Below are 20,021 nucleotides of genomic sequence, written 5' to 3' on the forward strand. Positions count from 1 at the left end.
CACTTTTTCTTTCGTCTTCCTTGAATGGTTGTGTCTAAACCCCTGTGTGAGAGGTCCTGGGGCAAAGTGCTCAGTTCTGTGCACTAAGCCGATATTTTTTTTTTCTTGATCTAAGATGTCTGGTAAATAAGGTCAGAGAAATGTGTCAATTGACCAATTCAAACTAAGGTGAAATTAGGCACTTAGCAAGTTTTCTCAAGAAAAGAGACAGGAATTGTTTTAGGGTTGAGTCTTGGAATCCCACAGGGAATCCTCAACTTTTTCCCAAAGTTTCCATCACAGTCATTTCATAGGACTGGAAGAGGGGCTTCAAAGGACTTGACTGGCATCTGGAGAGATGGGGCTTGTGGGGGAAGTGGCGAAGAGGGGCCTGCCCTTGCCTCCAAGGTCTGCAGGGAAGGAGCTGCTTCCCCATTTGTCAAAGCTGACAGTCAGTCCTTCTGTCTCACTGCAGAAGCAGTGAGCTTCACCAGAACAGAGCACAGCATAGACATTCAAGAAGTTATATTCAAGTTGAACAGACTCATGAAATTAATATTTGAATAAATGTGGTTAATAAATGGAAACAAATAAACAAATAAAAAGAAGTTATAGTCAATTCCCAAGGGAGAGAGGAGGGAGGGTGAGGCTCCACTGTTTTCTCCTAAACCAGTCTGAGTTTTCCCATTGGTCTGCATTGGGAGAATGGGTCTCCAGTCTCCTTTCCCTTCAGTTGCCCATTGGGGCATAATGCTCATGCTGCATGTAGGTTGGGGATGAGGGAGTTACCTCCTGTGGGCAGTCATAGCATGAAGAAAGTGAGGCAAAAGAAGAAAGAAGACAGCAGAGGTGGCAGTTTTAAATATGGGGGCTTACCTCCTGGTTATGTCTTGGCTGGCTTTCCCAAAATGTTGCCGGGTGGGTAGTCTTTGAAGGATCTGGTAAGAAAACTTCTAGGCTTGTGCATCCTTCAAGAGAAGAATTCAGGCAAGATGTGAAAATGCAGAGAAAGTGACAGTAAAGTTTATTGAAGGTGAAGGGAAGGCACTGCAAGAAAAGGTAGCTGTGGGCCCTGGCCAGGTGGGATAGAAGCCTTTATAAATTGAAAGGCAAATGGTGGGAAAATTTTGGTTCGTTTTGCAGGATGGGCTATGGTGATTGACAGGTTTGATTGACAAGGTCTTGCCATACACCCTGCAGCACTCTGTGCATGCACTTAAGCTAGCTCTCAGGTATTTTAATTACATGTGTGAGGTGCAATCAGTATTCATGTTTTAAGCCTAAGGCTTTTGCCTGAGGTAACTGTGGGCAGAATATCCTTAAGGCTTCCCTGCTTACAATTTACAACTGCAAAGGACTCACAATTGAAAAGAAATTTGCAACTGCAAAGGGTAGCATTGGGCTGAGGTAAAGAGTTTAGCATGAATTGCACTGAGAAAAAGATTCCTGGCACCAGCCAGAGTCCCAAAATCCCTTTTGCTAGTCTGCCACAGTTCCACCAATTAATTTCAAAGCAAACAGCACTACAAGTAAGTCCTACCAGAGGAACATATGGTAGATAGCCACTTAACTCTAGAAATCGAGTGGTTCCGGTTTTAGATACAGATGACTAGCTATTTGCCCTCTCTTTCTTGTTGGTCTCCCTGCCTGGGTTATACATTGGCACAACAATACTAGCACCTCCCTCCTTGCACTGTTTGTGGGTACTAGCGGCATACACGCCTTAAAGCCCTTAGTACCATGCCTGGCCCAGACAAGCAATCAACACACATTAGAATTATTATAATTCAGCACACAGATACCACCCGCTCAGCAAAGCATCTCATGTTTCATTGGCCTCCTACCCACCATGTGCAGGTCTTCACCTTCTCCCATCTCTGTGCGTCCCCAGAGAGCCAGACCTGGGGCAGGGTTCCAAGAAACAGTGAGCCAGTTAAATATGTCTCCTGCTCTCCCATGTAGGATAGATAGTCACTCTTTTCTGCATAAGAATAGATGGTAAGGAAAATTTGGGATGTGACCTCAGCAGGCTGCCTGCACAAAGGTTCCCCTCCCTTCCTCTAGGACCAGACATATGACTTGTCCACTGGCTTCAACTACAGGCCTGTTTGAGGTACAAGACCAAATTCAACCTCAAATTTAGGGGTTTTGTGTCTCCCAGAAGTAGAAAAAGGCCTCTCACAAGGGCAAAGGCAGGGTGATACAGACCACAAGGCTTTTTGCATCTAACTTCCGTGTGTTGGCAGGAATAGCTTCCTGATTTGGACCAACAGAGTTTGTGGCATGGATGGATAGTAGCCTTACTCTTAGGGACTCAGAGACCCTTCCCCCACAGCAAAATGACTGCACCCTCCCTACCAGTCCCTGCAGTCTGGAGCACGGGTGAGGGGAGCAGAGCCCTTCTGAGGAGGCTCCTAAGCATGGAGGACAAGGCAACTCACCGGGTTGTACCTTGCAGTAGACTCTGCTGCCCTTCACTGGAGTCCCACCTTTTCCTCCTCTGGAAGAAGGCTAGAACCCGGCTCAGGAGCCTCAGCATGGTGCTGGCACCTGTGCCCTTGCAGCTGAAGCACAAGGCCCCTGCTGTCTAAACGCCCTCAGGTCATGGACCCCAGCCTGTTTGGATCCACCAGTCTGTCTGCAGCTCTTCCTGAGTCCCTCTGAGAAGGGACTTGGGACCAGACAGCTAGGAGCACCTCACAGGACTTCCCCCGTTAACCTTAAGTGCCCTCTCCTGAGAGGCAGGGCACAGGCTGCCCCTTTCCTCTGACCAGTGCTCACGTGGTCACCTATGGCCAATAAGAGATACAGGCAGGGAAATATAGCTCCTCCCATCAAAGCTGAGGGCATCAACAGCAAGGTCTCTAGAAAATGGCTTGGGGAATGAACCCCTGGTGTGCTCAGGCTGTTTTTTTTTGGGGGGTGGGCGTTGGGGATTTTCTGGGAAAGCAGAGGTCTGGGTTGGGAGGTGTGGCAGAGCCTGCCCCAGGCTGTATAAACAAAACTCCAGCATGATGCTCAGCATGAGGACCAGCCACACGGTGGGTGCTCACTACTCTTCAGGAGGGCTCTTATGGCGTCCTGTGGGCGGATCACATTTTAGGGACGTTGAGTACCTGTCTTTTGTACTAGGACTCCCTTTATAGACCCTACTAGTAATTTATCACAGAATTATTTGATGATCGTCGCTATCACTTATCCATTGGAAACGACACTGCCATTGGGTTAAACTCCTTGTTTCCCATGGCCGGTTGTGAATTCTGTGCTGGCGGTGGCCTGGGTTGCCCAGGAAGTAACCTGCAGGGACAAAGCGGCTAAATTGAGCCACGGGCCCCGCATGTTCACGGCCTGATTTAAAGTTGCAGCGTACCTGCGGTTTTGAGTCCCCCTTAGGCTGTGTGTGCGGTGTCCAATTGCCCACGGCCTTTGACATCTGTCACCTACTCGGTTTGTTATTTACCATTTACTTGTGACCCTTCCTCCCATGTTACCATGTAAGTGCCGTAAGATAGGGTGCTTTCAGGTTTGTGTGAATGTGGGGGCAAGTGGCATTCGTTACTCCACCAGCAAGCACTTAGGATCGTGCCTGGTAGCGCCTAAGGCAGGTTACATGTTAAACAAGTTCAATAAATGGATTATGTGAGCATCAGTAGCGTACCTGCCGTTAATTCATCATTTCATCCCTATGAGTCAATGGGTCAGCCTCCCACGAAGGCCTCAGTTGACCCTTAAAGAGAAGCACCGCCACATGTGGGGTACTTAAGCCTCCATGGACCCCCCTTGTGGGAGAGGTGCAGCCTGTCTGCAGACCCGAATCACGGGGCAAACCCAGAGCCCCTTGCAGGAAGGGGAAGTTGCCTGCCCATGGGGAAGGAGCTTACCAACGCCCCACACACGGACTCCATGAAACTGCTTGCTTTCCCTTAACAGAGCATTGAACCAGGGAGCCGTGTCTGGTTTTGGAGCTGTTGGCGTCCCCGGAACCTGGCTGTGAGCTCAGCGGCAGGCCTTGGATTCCTAAGTCTGCCATAAGCTCCAGGTCCCAAGTCAACTGAGCTGCGTTTTCAGTTTGCTTTAGCGATCTTGGGGGTACTTCCCAATCACCCAGTGTTTAGTGCACCACTTTATAATAAAGGAAGCCAGAGGAGGGGTGACCTCGCAAGTTTGGGCCTTTGCTCATTGTTTCACTCCACGCGTTCAGTTTTGCCACCTAAGTGTCAGGAACTGTTGCAGACACTGGAACTAAACTCAAACAGCAATATTCAAGGCCTTAATGGAACTTGGCTTCTGTTACTGTCCCCTGGTCTTCCTTACCTGGGAAACTGTAGGTCCTAGGGGAGGAAGGGCAAGTGGGAGCCTACTGCGTCTCAGCTCTCATTTTTATATACTCTCACACAGCACATACCGCTCCCTGAACCTGAGTGACAAGGTTTTACCCCCAAATGGCAGTTACTAGGGTGTCCCATCTGGAGGTGATCATGCTCCCCTTCTGCCTTCTTGGGCAGGACTGAATTTGAACCCGGGTTCTTACCAGTCTGATGAGCGGTGCTCCCCTCCCCTCACTCGTTCCTGCACCTCACTGGGATCCTTTGTGCATCTAAGGCCCTGACACCAACTCGCCGGGAGGAGGAATCCCCCTCTGGATCAAGCTGTCCATTGGCAACTGGTGGAATCTCCTCCTGGCTGTCCAGTAGATGCACCCCGGTGACAAGGGAGATGACAACTCACCATCTCCACAATCCCGGATAACGAGCCCCCAAGAAATGTTGCAGGAGTTTGCTAGCTGAGATGTGGGACTCTTGAGGAATTTGCAGGAAGCAATGTTTTATTGTGCCAGCACAGGCTCAGCAGACTCATGTCCAAAGGCTGAGCCCCGAGAACAAAGCGGTCTCACCTTATATACCCTTGCAAGCGGTTACAGAAGCAGAAAGCAAAGTCTAATCCATATATGGTTATATTTAATTTTATTGACTACTTTATCCTAGTGCTATGTGAGTTTCCCCTCCCCGGTGCTACATGACCTTCATTCATCGTGTTCAGATTTCTCAGGTTTTCTCTCTCTGCTATGCCATCACTACCTCCCTGCTACTATCTCAGGACTCAAACCTAGGCAGTTTTCTTTTGATCCTCTCTGCTACATTAGTGTCATCCCCTTCAATGCCCAGGGGCACCTGAGGGACCTTACTAAAATCATGGGGATGAGCACAGCATGCCAGGGGTCCTACAGAACTAAGTGGAAGCTGGGCTCAAGGTCTTCTGCTCACTGCCCATCACCACTGGAGGCCAAGTCTGCTGGCTTCCTCTGTAGTACAGATGGTCTTCTCTCACCTCCATGCCTGCAACCAGGCTCTGGGTTGAGCACTTCCCATCTTGGCTTGCGGGATGATGTGATCCTAGACTGGGGGTGGGCCCATAAGTGACAAAAGGATCTGGATAGGAGGACCCAAGCTTGGGCCTGGGGGCAATTTCTCATGTGGTGCTGCTGGGAGGGTTGTTCTTACCAGGGTGCTCTGACCCGTAGGGAGCCCTTGGTAACAGTATATGTCACCAGGACCCCTAACCCCAGGCTACACTCCTAAGCCTGTGTCCCCAGGATGCCTGCCTCCTCAGCCCTTCCTCCCACATGCTCCCATGTCCTCATTCCTCTCCTCATGCCTTCTGTCCTCCCCCTGAGCCTGCTGTTCTCTTCCCAAGCCTCCTACCCTCCCCCTCAGCCTCCTACATTCCTTTCAGCCTTTTGCCTTCCCCCAGGCCCCTGTCCTCTCCAGCCCTCTGCTCTCCTCCAGCCTCCTGCCCTCCTACACCCTCCCCAGGGGTCTCCTGCCCTCCTCCCAGCCTTCTACTCTTCCAGTTTCCTACCCTCCCCCTCAGCCTCCTCCCCTGGCTCCTGTCCTCCTTTATATCCTCTTGTCCTCCTCCCCAGCTTTCTACTCTCCTCCTCAGCCTCCTACTTTCTCACACTCTCCCATCCTCCTCCCATCCACCTGCCCTCCCCTAGTCTCCTGCCCTGCCTCCACCTCTTGGTGGAGCCTCCAGCCTTCCTCCCACCTCCTGCCCTCCTGCCCCTCACAGCCTCACACCCTCCTCCTCAGACTTAGGCTCTTGCTAACCCACACCTAGGCCCTAAGGTCCCTGGCTTTTCTATGGAGCCAGTGGGGTGGGGTTCTGAGGGGACAGAGTTTGGGTCTAAGGTCAGGGGAAACAGACATCCAGGTCCAGGGCCTGTGGGAAGTTGACCTTCTCTCAGAGCCCTCAGCCACCTGCCTGTAGGAAGGCAGTGGGGACTATGCCACCTGGTGCTGCACAGGGGTTTCTGGGCTGCACAAAGGGACCCCAGACAGTCTGTTTCACTTCCCCTTACTCTTGAGGGCAAGTGAACTGAGCACTTTGACACACGGCTATAGATAGAAGGAAAGACTTGTGTTTCAGGTCGTCTCACCAAAGTGGGTGAGTGGGGCCAGAGGGCCCCTTTTGAGCTAAGCTCTGCATCTGTCCATTCTGGAGTGGAGAGGCAGGGGTAACACAGTGGTCTATGCAATAGGGTCTTGGAGCAGCTTCTGAAGGAGCAGACGGTTTCCTCCCTGCATAGCCCTGGCAGACGCTCTGAAGACCCCTAGTCCTTGACCTCAGGACCTCATTGTCCCCACCCTCCCCTGGGCTACTGCATGACACCCAGCACAAACAAAAGGCCTCCAGTCAGTGTTTAGTGTACTTAACACAAGTGATTTCTTTAAACTTTGGGAGACAGCAAGATGTGACAACACCAGAAGCAAGACTGGGTCCGAGATCAGCCAGTGCTGGCAGTGCAGTTCATCACACACAGAAACGTTAAGTCACCGAGGTTGTGTCTCTGAATTTGTTGAAGCTCTGCTGCCTGGAACACAGACTGCAAAAGAGAAAGTGCATCGAGACCCGATCGCGCAGCAAGGCCCCGTGGAGGGAAGACACGGGAGGTAGGAAAGCAGAAGCTTGCTAAACTAAAGGCCAGTGCATGGCAGGAAGATAGGCTGAGGCCTGGTCCCTGCATCTCTCCTGGTCAATGCCTCTGGGCACAGACAGCCACAGCCCAATGCCAATGTCAGTGGTTCTGGGCAGGGGTGGGGCTTCCCACACAGTAAGGGCTCTAGGCTCTGCACACACCACCCCTACACACACTGTAGGCCAAGTTCCTTGCACAGGGAGGGTCCCAGCATCTCCTCTTGATCGACAGCTCTACCCCCAACATACTCCACTTCATACAACCACTCACTCACACATGCACATCCCCACATGCTCAAACATGCAGTCTATAAAGGGCCTTCGTCCATCCTTCCTTCCTGGCTGGCCCAGTTAGAGGCTTCAGCTGGGGGTCCTGCTGCCCAGAGGCTGACACCACAATTTGAAAGGGTACTGGGTGTGCCTCTGGCTTCTGCTTCTCCAGCCCAGTGTGGATATTGTCCCTCACATGTGGCCCCCTGTGGATAACAGGCCCCCAGAGGTGGTCCTGGGTGGACAGGGCTAGAGTGGATGAGAGGGTCCAGCAAGATCAAGGTTCCAGGAGACTTGGCAAAAGGAAGGAAGCCATCAGTCCTGAGCTGTGGGAAACCACAGGGGGCAAGTGGCAGCCCCTTCCAGCCTGTGTCCTCAGGGTAAGACAGACTGAGATCTTCATTGGGGTCCCTGGCTCCAGTGGGCAGGGGAGTAGGTGAGGCTGGGCTATTGTGTCCCCAGGGGTGGCCATACTGCTGCAGGTTTCTGTCCCAGGAACTGAGTATATGGGCCTGGAGCTACCAGCACCAGGGGAGCAGAGGGGAGCAGAGATAGGGATGGGTGGTGAGGGCAACCGTGGCCTCTCCTGGCTGCTTTATGACAGCAATAGTAGCAAACCTGGGGCCTCCTGGACCAATCTCAGTCCCTCTAATGAGGTTCTCCTGTGTGATCCTGGGGATGGGGCCCAAGCCTGGGGACAGAGAGATGGATCCCAGCCCCATTCCTCTTTGGGTTTATTCCTTCATCCTCCTGACTACTTCATGTCGCCAGGAGACACATCACCACTATCAACAACTCCCCAAACATGCACACTCTACCACCAAACTGAGAGGCTCGTGCCACACAACTGTTGAGGTGCCGTTGGTCAACTTCCAGTGGAATAGGGAGGCTTGGCCGTTGGTAAGGGCTTGGCTCCCCAGGGGTTCTGGGACCCATCTGTCTTGCCCCATCTCTGCTCACTCTTCTTCTTTCTTCCCTGTGACCTTCCAAATCCCTCCAAAGAAAGCCAGATCCCCAGATTCCCTACCCGTGTCACCTCTCCCTAGGTCCCTTGGGAGCTCTGTGTACCCTCACCATCCCACCACCCTTTAGGCTTGGAGAAGACTGGGTTGGGGGTGGAGGAGTGCAGGCCCAGGGGCAAACTGAGCTCCACCCCTCCTATCTGTGTGACAAAGGCAAATCCCAGTCCCTTCTCAGAGCCCCACTGGGCCCATTAGCCTGGAGAACACATCTCTTTCACAGTGTTGCTAGGAGATCTCAGTGCCCTGGGAACAGGGGTCTCTTTCCTAAGCCGCTGATCCCTGGGCCGCTCCACCCCTCTGGGCCTCTACCATAAAGGCCCTCCCTCTTCTGGGCAGGCCCTTCCTTCAGCTGCTTCCCAGGCAGCTGCTGGAACAGGGCACCTCCAGGTAGGGATCTGACTCTTGACAAGGCCAAAGAAGGGGTGTGCCACCAGCTACAAACACCAGTACCTGAAAAAGAAAGAGATGGAGACCTCAGAGTTGCCTGGCCACCCAGAGAGGTCTCCTTGCCCCCACCTCCACCACAAGGCCTCATCTGTTACCCACTAAGCCCTCTGTCCTCCACACTCCAGCCTGAGAGCTGCTGCCTGCTCATGGAGCCCTTCCCACTTTCCCAGATCCCTTGGGCACACAGTGGGCTTCCCAGGCTGTCCACAGCTGGCAGAGAGCTTCCTTGGCCCTGGGAGGGTCGCCTTAGGCTCTGAAAGGTGCTGGGGCTGACATGGCCAAAGAGCAAGACTGTGGCAGGACGGATGGGAGGAGCCTGTCTTCCTAGGAGGCCCTCAGATGGGGCTGGGGATCAAGAGGGAGAGCAGCAGCAGGCAGACACCAGTCCTCTGGCCACACACACAGCTTAGGAGGCAGTTTTGGGAAGGGCTGCGTGGAGCTGCAGAGAACCCTAGGGGCCTGAGGGCTGAAAAGGGGACAGACGGGGTTTGCATCAGAAGAGAGCCAACCTTCCTGACTGCACACTCAAGACAGGTGGGGGAGAAGGGTGGGCGCCTCTTTTCTCCTCTAGGCTCTTCTCAGGGACTTTCCACACCCGTCTCCTCCATTTCCCTGGGTTCAGTGACACCATGCCATCCAGGCCTCTGCGTAAAGGGGGGGGGGACTGGGCGTGGGCGAGAAGGGGTTGGGGTAGGTTGTTGGCGATGGACTGAACCTCCAGATGGAGGCCGCCGCCCTCACCCCATGTCGGAACACCAGGGAGCATGGGGACCCGCACCTGCCATTCTGTTCCCCAACTCGGCTGGGCAGCCTTTCGGGCTGGTGTGTCTGGCTGTCTTTCCTATTTCCCCCAAAGCACCAGGGCACCTGGACATCTAGACAGATGTCATAATAAAGGGTCTCCCAATCCCCATTCCAACCTGTCGCCTCCTACCTTTCAGCTCAGGGCCTGGCAAATCAAGTCGCCGCAGTAGAATTCCTTCTTTCTGGTTCTCCCCCTTTTGCCAGTGGGAAGCAACAGGTCGGCCAGACTCTAATTTTCTCGATCCCATTGGAAAGGCCCCGTTGCGTGAGTTTCTTTGCGGTCTGGGATGGGGCCCCTGGCCGCGGAGGTGTAGGGTGTTGGGGCCCGGGCCGCCCCACCTCCGTCCCCTGCCGTGTCCGGTGGACACTGGGCCTCCCCGCTGTCCTTCAGGCGGCGTCCCGGCCAGGAGCGGGTGCGCGGGCGACTCTCGGCCGGGCCGCCACCGCCACCGCCACCGCCACCGCCACCGCCAGCGCCGCGGGCGCTCACTCGATCCGCACCTGCAGGCGGACGTTGAGCATCACCGAGGCCACCACGTAGAAGTAAGGGAAGTTCATGCGCAGCCGCCAGGCCAGGTCGAAGAAGGTGAGCAGCGTGCGCGTGAGCCCCTTGCAGAAGGCGCCATAGGAGCCTCGGACCGCGGCCGAGCGCGACAGCCGCACCGCCAGGCCAGACAGGGCCGCCGCCGCCGCCGCCGACAGAGCCGCGGACGCCGCCATGGGGCCCGGGCCGCCGTAGGCCCCGCCGACCTCCGACGGACTGGCTGCAGCGCGAGCCTGGAGGGCAGCCCGATGCCAGGCTTGGAAGCGTCGCCGGCCACCCGCAGCCCCGCCCGCGGGCTCCTCCTGCCCTCGCCGGCTCAGGCTGCCTTGGTGGCCGCTACCTCTGCCCGTGCTCCCCCGCGGGACCCGCTGCCTGCACAGCTCCGCCCCTCACCGCCTCCTCAGGGGCGACGCCCCCACCGCAAGCCCGCCCCCATCATGGCCCCGCCCCCGGCCAGGAGCTGCACAGTGGCACCTGCCGCCCAGGCCCGGCTCGCTAGGTCCGCTGGGCTCACGGGCCCGCCGCATTTACATAGCCCCGCCCACACGACCCGCCCCTCCGCGAAGCCCCGCCTCCCCACCAGCCCGTCCCACTTACTCAGCCCCGCCTCTTCCCACCAGTGCCTTGGTGCAAAGGTAGCCTGAGGCCTGGGCGGATTGGAAGGCACTGCTGCCAGGGTTGCTTTTGGGGAATCCTCTAGCATGCAGTGAGACTGGATGTCTGGCGGGTGTGGACTCCTTGCTATGCTGGTTCTGTACAAAACCGCATCCAAAAGGCCACACCCATGCACACGGCCACCATTCTCCAGGGTTCTCTCCAGGAAACCCGCCTAGCCAATCCATGGTATCTTTCTTTAATAGTGCAGTAACTACCATGGAGCAGCACTAAATCCACACGCACGCACGCACGTATTTGTTCCTTTTCTGCTGCATTCGCTCACTGCATATTTCGCTCACTGTGCTCATTTCTAATGAGCACTTTCTGAGCACTCCTTCTAATGTCCTGTTTGCCATGGCTGCTGAACAAGGTTGTGTTGCGTTTACATTTGCTCTTGTTTATATCCTCTCCCCCCCTTTTTTTTTTTGCTGGTGCTGTGCTTAAATGTCCTTTTGTAGTTTCATTTAATCTTTTTTGGCGTGGGGAGGGGGAGTAGTGAGGGTTGAACTCAGAGCCTAGTGCTTGCTTGGCATGGGCTCTTCCATTTGAGCCAGGTCCCCATTGGTTATTTTTGAAATCGGGTCTCGATTTCTGCCCAGGCCATTCTGGACCTCGATCCTCCTATTTGTGCTTCCCTATGTCGCTAGGATGATAGCCCAGTTACTGGTTGAGATAGGGTCTTAAGAATTTTTTGCCCAGCCTGGCCTTGAACCTCGACCCTCCCAATCTCTGTCTGCTAAGTAGCTAGGATTATAGGCTTGAGCCACCACGCTCAACATTTAATTTAATCTTTATGTTATGTAAGTTAAACCAAACCCAATCCAAATTCGAATGTATTTTTCTCAACTATTTAATGAATTGAAACTCTTGGGCTTCCTTATGGTTATGACTTTAAAAGCAGTCATCATGACTACCAATTTTCACAAGGAGGACTATCCTGAACTAGTAGGATTACTATAAATGTGTTAAAAGTGTTTGGGGCAAGTATATTATATTGCTTAACATTGTTCACTTACAGGTAAGGCAGTAGGAAGGAAAACTAAACTTTTTACCCCAATGTATAGGTAGATCCATATGTATAAGTATTACTTGCTTAAAGCAATGAAAAAAATAGACGAAAGAGAAAGGGGCACATAGACTTAAGCCGTTTAGAAGCCCTGTGTTCTAGGCTGGATTAAGCCCCATTTATTCGCAAAGCCTATTTTTCCAATTATTTCTGAAATCTCTCCCTGGCCTCATCTGCTTTTCTTGTACTGGGATTTTGAAATTGGGCACTGGGATTGATAGGGAAGTGCTCTAGCACTTGAATCACATCTCCAGTCCTTTCCACTTTTTGTAGTTTGTTTTCAGATAAGGTTTCAAGCTTTGTGGGGCTGGCCTTGGACTGCGGTCTTCCCATCTCTACCTCACCATTAACTGGGATTATAGGTGTGCTTCGATGCCTGGCTTCATCACATTTATTTTTAATATTTTATTTTTAAAATAATTACAGATTCACATGAAGTTGCAAAACTAGTATAAGAAAGACCTCGTGACTTTCATCCGACTTCCTCAAAAGGTACCTTTTTTGTAGATGTTGTATAATGCAAAACCCGGAAATTGACATTGGTATATTACTACTGCTAGACTAAAGGCATAATTCTGCTTCCACCATTTTTAAACCACATTGATGTGTGCGTATGACTATTTCCAGCAATTTTATATCATGTAATGATTTATGTGATCATCACTACTGAAGGTGCACACATGGTCCATTATCTAAAGGTACACCTCTGGGAACCTCTCAGCACTCACCAACAACTCTGCTCATATTTTGTTAGGTTTATACCTATTTCATTTTCTTTGGAGTGACTGTAAGTGACATTGTATGTTTAATATGTGTCAAACATTTGGTTTCCATATGTTCATTGTTAGTATATAGAACCACGATGTACATGGATGCATTCTTATGTATAGATAGATAAAATACATATGCAGTACTGAGGATTGAACTCAGGGCCTCACACTTGATGGGCAAGTGTGCAATTGCTATTTTAATCAAACTTTTCATTATTCTATAATTATAGATTTACATGCAGTTATAAGAAAAAATACAGAGATCCCACGTGTGCTTTAACCAGCTTCTCACGATGATAATCATTCATGGCTGATAAGATACCACATAACCACGATACTGGTAGTGATTCCATCCATGCTCTTTTCGTTGCCTTTTGTTGACCAAAGCCACCTCCACCTTGCTCTCTCTCTTTAACTTTTTGGCAACCACTAATCTGCTGTCTATTTCTATAATTTTGACATTTCAAGAGTTTACACAAATGGAATTATAGAGTATGGAACTTTGGATGGGCGTTTTAGAATAAAGCTGCTACAAACATTCACTTACAGGATGTTACGTTCATCTCGGTGTTAGATACCCAAAAACGTGATTGTTGAGTCATAAGCTAAGCGCATGTTTACTGTTGTAAGACTCTGCGAAATTTTTCCAGAGTGATTGTAATATTTTACATTCCTACTAGCAATTTATGAGTATATCCAGCTTTTCTCTGGGTTAGTCAGAGAAAGTCCGTGAATACAGACTTTTTTTTTTCTCTTAAGGACTTTTTTTTAGACAGGTCTTTGATATGTAGCTCGGGTTGGACTTGAACTTGTGACTCTCCTGCCCTAGCCCCTAGCCTCCCGAGTGTTGAGATTACAGCCATGCCTCACTCTATGACCAGCTATGGCTAAGTTTTGAGACTTCTTTATTCTAGTTTCTCTCTCTCTTTCTCTCTTTCTAGGCTGGTCTCAAATTCCTGGACTCAACTGATCTTCCTCCTGAGTCCTGGGATTACAGCCATGAACGACCAAGCCCAGCTTGTAAGAACTCTTTATCAAACATAAGGTCCCAATTTTTTTCTCCTGTTTTCATTTACAAGTTTTATAGATTTATATATCACACTTCAAGTTTGTGGTCGATTTGTGTGAGGTTTTAGGCGTAGGTCCAGGTTTAATTTTTTGCCTATGGATGTCAAACTGCTAGAGCACAGTTTATTGAATAAAGGCTAGTCTCCCCACATTGAATTTCCTTTTTATTTTTGTCAAAAATCAGTTCAGCTGTGGGTCTCTTTTGTGACAACATTGAATTCTTATATTACTTATACAATTCTTTTTGTCAATTCCATGGGATTTTCTAGCTAGACTAGCCTGCATGCCTATCCTTTCTTCACTACCACATTGTTTGAATTATTGTATAGACAGTCTCCGACTTACGATGATTTGAGTTAGATTTTCCAACTTTACGATGGTATGAAAATTGTATACAGTGAATGTACATGGAAACAATGCTAGGAATCTCCCTGTATAGCTATTTTTATCTCAAACTAGCAAAAACGCTATGTCTTATTATCTCTTATGTCTTCTCTTCAACAAAATTGGAGAACAAGAGGGCGGAACAGGTTCTGCCTGGAAGAGAGAAGTGGGGTGGGGGCAGCGGGGAGAGATGGCCCAAACAATGTATGCACATATGAATAAATGTAAACACAATTTAAAAAAAGAATTGGAGGAGGAACTGAAAAAAAAAAGAAAATTGTATCCATTGAGAGGAAACTGCTTTTTAGATTTTGAACTCTGATCTTTTCTGGAGTAGTTGCATGAGTATGATCCCCTCACACTGGGCAGCAGCACTGAGCCACAGTTTCCCTCTATTAAAAATGTTAAATTATGGTAAAATATGTGTAACATCAAATTTACCAGCTTAAGCACTTTTAATGTTCAGTGGTGTTAATAACATCCACGTCATTGGGCAACCCATGTCCATACCTCCAATCGCCTGCCTCAAAGCCCCTGACAGCCACTATCCTACTGTGGCAGGGAATTTGGTTACCCTGTGTACCTTACATAAATGGAATCACAGACTGTTTTTCTCTTTGTGACTAGTTTATTTATATTAAATAAAATTAAATGTAGTCTCTGAAAAACATGCTTTTTAAATAGCAAGCATAGAACCATGCTTAAAAAAAGAGCAAATCTTTAAAATCACACACAAAAAAAATTGAAGTGAGGTTTTTATAGGTAGAATAGAGTTGGGTGATTTAAAAAAAAATCCACTTTTCCAATTTTTGTCTTTTAATTGTTATTCTTATGCCATTTACTTTTAAAGTAATTATCAATACGTTAGGGCTTAAATCTTCCCTTTTACTATCTTTTTTCTTTTTATGGTACTGGAAATGAACCAGGGGCATCTCTTGCTAGGCAAGCGTTCTCCCACTTCAGCCACACCCACAGCCCAGGTGTTCTTATTTTGCTTTTTCGATAACATCGCTTCTCTTTGTCCCAGCTGGCCTCAAACCATGATATCTTTCTTTTTAAAAGCCAAAAAAGCTGTTATTTGTATGCCACACAAAAGAAAATTTACATTCTTCCTATTAACTAGGCATATCTATTTAAAATCCTTTCTTCTAGCTTTTTGGACTAAACGGCACATTACTGTTGTCTGTAGACAGCCTAGTGTGCAGTAAGTAGTACAGCAAGACTCCCTGCTCCTATCTAACTGCAAGCGAGTACCCAGTGCTCTCCCCATCCCACCCCACCCACTCTCCCCAGCCTCCGCTAACCTCAACTTTCTACTCTCAACTTCCACATGTGAGTGAGACCATGTGCTATTTGCCTTTCTGTGCTTTGCTACTTCACTTAACATACATTAAAATACTTATAAATATATAGTTATTCTAGTATTATTTGTAAAAAGACTTTCTTTTCCCCAATGAACGATTTTATCCAGCCTTAGAGAAATACTACACTATATGGATTACAGCAACTTGAAATCAGGTAATATAATTCTTTCGACTTGTTCTTGCACTTACTCTGTTAGACTTATTCCTAAGTACAATATTCTTTCCATGTTAGTAAAAGTAGAATCATTGTCTTAATTTCATTTTATGGTTGTGCACTGGTAGCTAACAGAAATATAATTGCCAGGCATGGCAGTAGTGCATGCCTGAAATCCCAGCTACTTAGGAGGTGGAGGCAGGAGGATTGTGATTTCGAGCCCAGCTCAGGTAAAGTTAGGCAGATTCCCATCTCAGAAATGTAAACAAAAAGGCTGGGATGTATTTGCCTAGCAAGATGAGGCCCTGGGTTCTATCCTCACACTGCTAAATCTTTCTGTATATTGCTCTTCCTGATAAATCAATTGACATCTTTATCATTACAGAAACATCCTTTAAATGGCCCTAGTGAAAAAGGTTTTTTTTGCACTGAGTGAACTTCAAATCAGGTCAAACACAAGTAGCCTTGGAAGTAGGCTCTTTTTGGGAGCCGCCAAACAGGTCAAATAAGCTGTGTTTCAACTCGGGTGACCTCCAGCCTGCTAGCTTTACCTTGAATGGGGGCTACTAGTCTCCCAGGCTATGGCCTAGAAAGAGAGTTGGGAATGGAAGTACAGAAAATTAAAATGCCATAATGATTGCTGATTTTTATTTTGAGATTCAGCCATTTTTTTTCTCAAATAATGTTTGAGCTAGCTACAAGCTTTGGGGTATTTCTGTACTCCTGAAAATGCTGATTCTGGCCATTTTTGCCACTATTCTTTTTGGCTTTTTGGAGGAAAAAAGTTTTGGTGGCTGTTACTCTGTTACTTTCACTGATACTGCCCTCCTTGTCATATTTTGATGAAAACTAGACATTTTAGATACTGGATTATAGCAATTTTAGATATTGAGCTCCTATTCTTATTGGTGCTTGTTTGTTTAGTCACTTGACTGGATTATTTTATTGAAGTTGTTTTCTCTGCAGCCTGAAGCCCCTGATGTTTTTCTTTCTTTCCTTCCTTCCTTCCTTCTTTTCTTTCTTTCTTTCTTCCTTCCTTCCTTCCTTTCCTTCCTTCCATCCTTCTTTTTTTTGCCAGTGCCTCCTTCCTTCCTTCTTGCCAGTGCCAGATTGCACCTTCCCAAGTAATGGTGATTATAGGTGTGAGCCACTATGCCCAGCCCTGATGTTTTTCCTTAGAGGAAAACCCCTTGAGCATGTGCATCACCTCTCTGGAATGACAGTGGCTCTAATAGGGCTCTTTTATCGTCCAAGGTAACAAAAGTTTGAAATGGGCTTTGTGCTCTCTTTTTTTTTATTATTCACAGACATTGCACGAAATGCACATTGTACAACTGCACTTGGTGGTCAATTACTGCCAACAATCAGTACATAGTAAGTTACAAAATGGCTTCTATGATAGTCAGCTAACAGCACTGAAAGCAATCCCATGAGGCACTCCATGTGTTAAATGACAACAAGCATGAGCTCTCACAGGAGAAAACAATGGATGAAATTGGACAGCTGCTAACATAATATAGGATTTGGAAGCTTTGCTCTTAGTAGGCAAGTATGCCTCTAGGGTTCCATTGGCAATGGGGAATGCAATGGAAATGCCTTCATGTCTCATGCCTGGACCTGATTTCCACACTTAGATAATGAACAAGAAAAAGTCACATTTTTAGGTTAGTCAATATCCCAATTTCTGAAATCTGGATGACATAGGTACCAGAAATCCATCATTCTGATTTCTAACTATAATCCAGGAAGGTGATATTGGAGAGACGGACTCACTGACTTATTTGTATCTGGAAGAGAGAGAGAATAGCATGTCAATATCAAGAATGAATACACAAGCCAAGTTCCATTGACTCATGCCTGTAATCCTAGCTACTCAGGAAACAGAAATCAGGGGGATCGCAGGTCCAAACCAGTTCAGGAAAATAGTTTGTGAAATCATATCTCAAAAACATCCAACACAAAAAGGGCTAGTGGAGTGGCTCGAGTGGTAGAGTGCCTGCCTAACAAGCATGAGGCCCTGAGTTCAAATCCCAGTACCCTGGGGTCAGGGGAAGAATGAGTAGATAGAGGCTAATAAGCAAACTCAAGTAGGATAATATAAAAGGAAAGACTTCTTGCTTTATCTAAAACAAGTATTTGGTTTCTATCAGCAATTGAGTTTTTTTTAGAGAAAGAAGAGTTTTATTTTAATTATCCCCCTGATTCCACATTCAGCTTCTCAAATGAAAGCTTGAGTAGAAGTCAAAGGACTATTTGAAGCACTGACACACAGTCAGCGCAAGGTGGCCAAAGGGGCAGGACCAGTGACCCCTGTGATAGGGAGCTTGTTCTCACCATTTCTTGTCCTGACCAGCCTGACCCTGGACAACTCCTGTCCTCTTTTCTGCGCAAGATATTTGGGAAGGAAGACAGTCCAAAATTTAAATAAATACCACTCATGATACTAATTACACACCTCTGCTGCCAAGTAAGATTCAGAACTATTCAACATGACCTCTAGTAGCTACACTCTCTCTGAAGATGAAAAATACTTAATTTCACCTTTAATCCTCTCATCTGTAAATTGAGTATGCCCCACATTGTTCAAAAGGAAGTGTACAAAAAAAAGGAAATGACAAAATTCAATGGAATAATGTGACATTCCTTATGTAACTGTTTTGAGGAATGAAATCTCAAACCACTTTCAGTGGCATTTGCTGTCCTGAAACAACAGGGCTTGACCAGTCTGATGGTGAAGGTGCATATTTTCACACTGGAAATACACATTCAAAATATTCTTAAGGATACTATGTGTATTACACACTTCTCCAAAGAACTATAACCAACAGGATTAACTGTGAATGCACCTTATCTGAAATGCTACGTCTGAGGGTTTTTGCATTTTGGAATATTTGCACCAGTTTTACTGGTTGAGCATCCCTAATGTGAAAATTGAAAATCCAAAATGTTGACATGATATTCAAAAGTTTTGGATTTGGGAGCATTTTAGATTTTGGATTGTCAGATTAGGGATGTTTAACCTATACAAAGAATTACCCTGCACTGTTATGGAGGCTAAAAAATAGTTCTAAGATCTGCAGATGAATCAGCAAGATGGACAGCTGGAAGAACCAATGGTGTAGTTCCATTCTGAAGGTCCACAGACTGGAGAGGCCAGCAGAGCTGATGATATTTTGCTTAGAGTCCAAAGGTAGAGAAAATTCTACCTTACTTGTTAGTCTTTCTGTGTTCAGTTGAAGATGAAGTCCACCCACACTGGGGCGGGCACTCTGCTTTACTCAGTCTGCTGATTCAAATGGTAATCTCATCCAGAACACACACACACACACACACACACACACACACACACACACACACACACGCAATAATGTTGACCAAATATCTGTGCACCCCATGACCCAGCCACGCTGCCACATAGAATTAAGCATTACATTGTTAGACAAAAAACTACTAAACAATATCAAATCTAAACAATCTAATTCTATTTAAAATACATTTATATTGTAAACTAAAACACAAAACCAGTAGAGGACCTGCGTTGTAAACGTGAAGCCCTGAGTTCAAACCTCAGTCCACAAAAACAAAAACGCAAAACCAGGCTTGCTGGCAGCTTGAGGATATTCAGTGGTATAAAAGTCAGGAGCACCTGATCAAATTCTTCCCTTATTTGTAAATTGAAAAGAAGACAATAATATACATAGACTATGATGTCCACAATCAGCAACGAAGAAGAACAGAAAACCCATTCCTAGGGCTTGTTACTCATGGTTTTGCATGAGTCATTAGCCTTAATTCTGAAGAGAAAACTGAATTCCTTTGATCCTCTCGCTTCTGTGTAATATTTAATAATTCCACTAGGATGTTCCATCAAAGCTGGATGGACTAGATTTCCTTTGTAAGGGATATTTAGGTCTCTGAAGCAGCAATCTTATCTAACCTTGAGGCTTAATTCATACAGGCCCTTCCTGTATTAATTTCCAGTGCCTGTCATAACAGATTATAGAGAACCTTAACTTTATTCCAGCAGTGACCTTCTAGTTTTTGTTGCTCATGAAACTTCAATATATTCCAGTTGCCATCGTCATGGGTTTTTTTTTTTTTTTTTGGCAGTGCCAGGGTTTGAACTCAAGAATTCAAGCTTGCTAGGTGCATGCTGTACTACTTGAGCCATGCCTCCAGTCCCTTTTTCTCTGGTTATTTTGGAGATAGGTTCTCACTTTTTGCCTAGGTCTGCCTGGATCACGATCCTCCTGTTTTAGGGGTCTTGCAGACTATTTTTAGGACAGGTATGTGACACAGTGACCAGCTATAGGTTGAGATGGAATCTTGCTAACTTTTTGTCCTGGCTTTCCTGGAGTGGCAATCCTCCCAATCTCAACCTCCCAAGTAGCCAGGATTACAGGTGTCATCCATCAGATCCCGGCCATCTCCATGGTTTTTGTGTCACATGGGTTGTTAAGTTTTTACCAGTAATCATCATAAATTGAGATTACGTGTGAGACTTTAAGTCTTAC

General features: G+C 47.7%; 2 protein-coding genes and 1 long non-coding RNA gene across 4 annotated transcripts in view; 1 reads left to right on the forward strand and 2 right to left on the reverse strand.

The window, feature by feature from the left end:
• Window positions 1-6,681: 6,681 nt before the first annotated feature.
• LOC109701462 (small integral membrane protein 10-like protein 2A) lies at window positions 6,682-10,452 on the reverse strand. Of its 2 annotated transcripts, none has more exons than XM_074062479.1 (2): window positions 9,631-10,452; window positions 6,682-6,865 (listed from the first exon to the last, which is right to left on the reverse strand). In XM_074062479.1, the coding sequence occupies exon 1, from the start codon at window positions 10,218-10,220 to the stop codon at window positions 9,987-9,989; it is 234 nt and encodes a 77-aa protein (XP_073918580.1). In that variant the 5' UTR covers window positions 10,221-10,452; the 3' UTR covers window positions 6,682-6,865; window positions 9,631-9,986. The 2 variants fall into 2 exon arrangements, with proteins under 2 accessions (XP_073918580.1, XP_073918579.1); XM_074062478.1 differs by having other exon boundaries at window positions 6,682-8,699.
• Window positions 10,453-10,958: 506 nt separating this feature from the next.
• Window positions 10,959-14,363, forward strand: LOC141419764 (uncharacterized). The gene is made up of 3 exons (XR_012444434.1): window positions 10,959-11,071; window positions 12,194-12,259; window positions 13,479-14,363. It is a non-coding gene; the product is annotated as an uncharacterized lncRNA (long non-coding RNA).
• Window positions 14,364-16,144: 1,781 nt separating this feature from the next.
• The window catches only part of Znf449 (zinc finger protein 449), a 35,084-nt gene continuing 31,207 nt past the window's right edge, over window positions 16,145-20,021 (reverse strand). The window contains exon 4 of the mRNA XM_074062490.1: window positions 16,145-17,294. Within this exon, the coding sequence (XP_073918591.1) occupies window positions 17,242-17,294 (53 nt within the window). The 3' untranslated portion in view covers window positions 16,145-17,241. The remainder of the gene's footprint in view (window positions 17,295-20,021) is intronic.

Source organism: Castor canadensis, chromosome X (assembly GCF_047511655.1).
Source record: "Castor canadensis chromosome X, mCasCan1.hap1v2, whole genome shotgun sequence".
Taxonomy (NCBI): Eukaryota; Metazoa; Chordata; class Mammalia; order Rodentia; family Castoridae; genus Castor; species Castor canadensis.

What these genes read in the sequence shown, in the direction of transcription:
- LOC109701462 (XM_074062479.1), bottom strand. Translation starts at nt 10,220, where the DNA reads ATGGCGGCGTCCGCGGCTCTGTCGGCGGCGGCGGCGGCGGCCCTGTCT.